At 47.9% G+C, this 4,729-nt stretch overlaps 1 protein-coding gene across 2 annotated transcripts; it reads right to left on the minus strand.

Moving 5' to 3' along the window:
* Positions 1 to 208: 208 nt before the first annotated feature.
* LOC125515962 (uncharacterized) lies at positions 209 to 3,164 on the minus strand. 2 transcript variants are annotated; one of them, XR_015608288.1, is made up of 3 exons: positions 2,359 to 3,164; positions 1,949 to 2,242; positions 209 to 1,043 (listed from the first exon to the last, which is right to left on the minus strand). XR_015608288.1 is itself a non-coding variant. In XM_048681437.2 (2 exons), the coding sequence occupies exons 1-2, from the start codon at positions 3,104 to 3,106 to the stop codon at positions 2,214 to 2,216; spliced, it is 777 nt and encodes a 258-aa protein (XP_048537394.1). In that variant the 5' UTR covers positions 3,107 to 3,164; the 3' UTR covers positions 209 to 2,213. The 2 variants fall into 2 exon arrangements, 1 of the variants encoding a protein (XP_048537394.1); XM_048681437.2 differs by having other exon boundaries at positions 209 to 2,242.
* Positions 3,165 to 4,729: the final 1,565 nt, after the last annotated feature.

The following is a 4,729-nucleotide window of genomic DNA, read 5'->3' on the forward strand; positions in this document are numbered from 1 at the left end:
TCAGCGCCAAAGCATAAGCACAGAAGCCCTTCTTTAGAACATTGTCAGTAGAACAAAAGCACTCTCTTTTCTTTGCTAGTGAAGTTCATCCTGCAATTCTTCTCGTCAATGGCATGAAATGCTAACTCTGTATCTAAGCTTCCGCAGTCACCACTCTCGGCATCTGCGCTCCTTCATCAGTGTTTCTTCAAACTTGTTACTTTTGTAGAAGAGCACAAGGGGTTAAATGCCTATCTAACCAAAATTAAGTGAAGCAGGGTCATTGGGAATTGTTGCTTCTAGTTTTCCAGATTGTCCAAGAAACAACTAACCCTCAAAAGAGGACAAGCTTTCTCTGTTCAATTGGGGAGGAGAAAATCCATCCTCCAAACATGACAATAGCGCATTCAGGTGGCCCACTCAAGGCAAATGCACAGAGGACTACCTGTCATTCCAATTTAGCTAGAGGATAACCAAAAAAGCCAATGGTCCACAATTTCCTTGAAACCACAGAAGTCACACTGTTCATACCTAGACCAACCTATTTCAATTATATCAGTATGCTAATATTAGAATGCACGATGAGCAACTAAGCTTTTCGCCTCCTCGTTTCCTTCATATTCTTGGGACATTTATCCTGGAACTATTAGAGATCCCATGGAGATGCCTTGCGGATTGATGACCCAATGTCTGTGTCCTAGACGATTGCTCTAGTACTCAATACGCGATTGCTGACTACATTGTACCGCACATGCTTCTTGACCTGGCATGCAAAAAATAGTCATCAAACGAAATAAAATATTGATCAATACATAAATAATAAATTATACGTAAAAATTGATAAACTATATCATAATTGACTTCGGTGCCAAATGCAGTCTATGTCCCTGTTTGGATTGAGTATAATTTTTCCGAAGCTCCCTGGTATCTAGAGCACAAGATTTACAGTCAATCCAAGATGATTTGCGCTCCAAAAAACATATTAGCCCGATGTAACCTGTCATCCTTATCTTGAACGCACATATGCTCGGCCTTCTCAGGTACAGTACAAGCTAACATTTTCCCTGGAGAAACAGAGCACATTAGTACAAAACGAGGCATATCAACACAGGATTGGAGGAAAATAGACGACACTTTTGAAATGGGGATGGCCTAGAAGTTGATAAGATATATATACAACCTATGGTCACTACGCACTGTATATATTATGTGATCACTTTAAGAATAATATATCAGACAATTTGACTATCTGCATCGTGGGTCCATATCAAAGTTTTGAATAGCTCCTCTATAGCCCCTTACAACGGTTCAAGCATGGTGCCGCTAGATGGTATTCATGTACAATTTTCAGTGAACTTATGAATTAGCTGGTTATAGCCCTGTCATACCCTCACTATAGCTGATTTGTCGGACCGGTGCTATTTAGCATAGTTTGCTGTTTAAAACTATGGTTCATATGCATGTTTGAGGCTGCAAAAGATGATCTGCCTAATCAATTTCCATGTACTACAGAAAACACATGCGTACGTTGAGCAAATGTACCATATAACCAAGACAACCTAACCAATAATCATGAGTTTAGAACGCAACACACAATTGGTTGGACATCCCTCCCCAGATTTTTCCTAGCCATGAGTAGTTTCATCTAGCAGTGCAAAATAAACTACTGTTGTCTTTTACCGAACAAACTGAGGCACGGATCGATATAAGCATATAATCAACGCTGGCTATCATCAGAACTGCAGATGGATATGCTTTTAACAAGATAGACGGTCCAACCATTTCACAACAATCACATAGCTAGCGATCGACGCAATTAACCAAACCATGTATGCTGCAGAGTGCAGACTTTTGTCTCACCAACACATGAATGCATAGCGGGGCAACGCGCAACCCAACCTATAGCTAACAATCCCAGTCATCTCAGCAGAACTGAAGATGACAATCAACATCTAACCATGACACTCACCGGTGCAATCGAATCCATCGAGTTCTCCTCTCGCATAGCGAGCAAGCGCAACTTTTCCAACAATATATGTCACAGTGTCTATCAAGCAACTCTATCTATCTCACCAAAACTGTTCTGTAGATATTATCAATATGCATGCCGGACGAAAATTTACTCCACGGCAGCTTCAGATGGCTATGCAAGTCAATGCCAATCACATCAAGGTTTAGAAGTTTGTAGTTATCGTGTCAAAAAGATCGAGCGGACGAAGCATAGCAGCAGGCGGTCAGTCTCCGGCTGCGGCGTCGTCTCCGGCTGCACGTCGAAGCAAGCAACAAGCACGTGAGCAAGAGAAGGCGATTGACAAGGTTCTTGCGGTTCTTGACTTCAGATTCAGAGTCGATCGGGAAGGCGAGAAAGATCTGACAGACCTGCGTTGTCGACGTAGCCGAAGAAGTATCTGACGCGGCCCGGTGGCGGATCATCAAGAATGTCATCCCGCAGCCCTTGCAGGATGTTGAGGACGTTGTCCAGATTCGCCACGGCCCGACGGGCGTGCTGAGCGGCGGTGGCATACCCATCGGCGGTCGCCTCACATGCCTCGACGGCCGTGGCAGCTCCCTCCGGCGAAGTAGCCACCGCAAGAAAATCGGCCACTGCAAGGGAAACATGCTCTAGCTCGGCCCGCGCGCGGTTCAGCCTGCGGAGCGCGTGCCTCACCTCCCTCCTCACGCCGACGAGCCACTCCGGATACCAGACGTGACGATTGTCCTCCCACCGCAGAGAGAAGGAGTGTATCGCATCCTCGGAAGGCTCGGTGCCGAGAAGAAGCTCCAGTCCGTGGCCTACGTTGACCAGAAGGCCAGAGTTCGGTCGATAGGGGGGCCCCGGCTCGGCGGCGGCGGCGAGGTCGGGCGCCTCGCGGCGGAGGTCAGCGACCCGGTCGCGCTCGAGGTTGAGGACGCGGTGGACGTCGCGGCGGAGGAGGACCAGGACCGCCCGGTCGGAGCCCCCGTGGGCCAGGTCGGCGATGCGGTTCGCCTCCGCGGCGGCGCGCTCGAGCTCATCCGCCGCATGCTCGAGCGTGTGGCGGGCCTCCTCAGCGTCAGCGACGATCCACGCGAGGATGGGGAGGAACCGGTACCAGGTGCGGTCGTCGGGGATCAGCGCCTCCTCCATGGCCGCCGGTCGCCGCCTCCTTCGCTCCCCTCTCTATCTCTCTCTCCCTCGCGGCCGGGCAGGGTATGAGCGTAGCGACGTGGAGAAACAGGAGCCACTCGTTTGAACCAAGGCGGCGGGGTCCGGATTGGGGGCAGCGCGGGCGGCCCAAAAACTGGAGTATATTCTCTCTCGGCACGGGTGATGGGGCCGGGGCTGTCAGCAAAGCCCTGATTATTTTCTCTTTTAGTTGGTTTTAGGGGGAAATGCTCTCGTTCAGCCCGCTGATCTCCCGCGCGTGTCAACATCTTGAAGGCCGTCCGCTCAAATCTAATCCGATGGAGCACAACGACTCCGACCTAGGGGTTAGGTTTTGTGACATCACCCCGTTTGCAAACCCTTGGACCGCGACAACCGGTTTGTTGTAGAGTGGCTAGGACGATGGACACAGTCGTAGCTGGATCTGAATGCAAGGACGATGAGCTCTTGCAACTCATTCCCTCTTACTTCCCCTTACCCAAGCCGAAAACCTCTAAGGATACAACATGAAGTCCTCAATGCATTCAAAGAGAAGACTGAAATATTCTTGGAGATCGAGAGATGCTAGAGTGATATCACAAAATGCAAAGAATCTGTTAGACCCCTTCACAAAAGGGCCATCACAAAATTTGATAGGAAATACCGGAAGATGGGAATGAGTCTACTTGCTTACACTGGGACCCCAAGTGCAACGATTTGTACCTAGCAAGGAAGCAATCTTTGCATAGATTCATGAGAGAGAACATGATATATAGATAGTGTGACAAACCCGTAGTCTAGGAGATGGACTACTCATAGCTTATCATGGGAGCAGCGAATCAATGGTCGATGAGAAAGGTGGCGAATTTTCCCTACAGTGGGGGTGCCGACGCAGGGCTGCGGACACTTTCGTCTCGGATCGTGAAGTGGCAGCAGTGAAGAATTACACGATAATTGGGTCGCCGACCAGGGGCATAAATAGACCATGCAGCGAATGGAGGGACCAGATGTCCCTTTGTGGGTTGGCCACACATCCTATGTGGAAGGCTGTGTGGGCCCCATTTGTGGCCGACATATGGCTATCCCACCCATGTGTTGGCAGGTGTGGCATGCTCTAAAGTTATGATTAAACCTACTTATATTTTTTTCTAAGGTCCAAAAGTTCATGTAACTCACAGATAATTAGACTTGAAGCTGGCCATATGCAATAGGTTTGTCCAAATAAAGTCATGACATTGCATGTTTTGAGAAGAAAATGACATGAACTTACAAAAAAAAAAACTAGATATATTTTGGCTGTATCATACATATTCATGCGAGGTGTTGTTATGGAAACCTAACGCATGTGATCGGAGGTCCTGTGAATTAGGACCTAGATAACCGGAGGAGAGTGTCTTTACCAACCCTCTCTGTTGAAGATGCACCACTCTCACAATTTGTATGGCGAGTTGATTTTTATCTTTGTGTTACGAGGCTTGTATAAGCAAAATGTCCTATAGAGCAACCTTACAAGAACATATACCTATGTGAGCTCAACTGCTAGACATGATCTATGAGATAGGGCAATCTATAGTAAGCTAATGAATAGGACAAGAGTGTGGCTTATATGCTCTAGCCGTGGGGTTA

Source organism: Triticum urartu, chromosome 6A (assembly GCF_056163025.1).
Source record: "Triticum urartu cultivar PI428250 chromosome 6A, HENAU_Tu73, whole genome shotgun sequence".
Taxonomy (NCBI): Eukaryota; Viridiplantae; Streptophyta; class Magnoliopsida; order Poales; family Poaceae; genus Triticum; species Triticum urartu.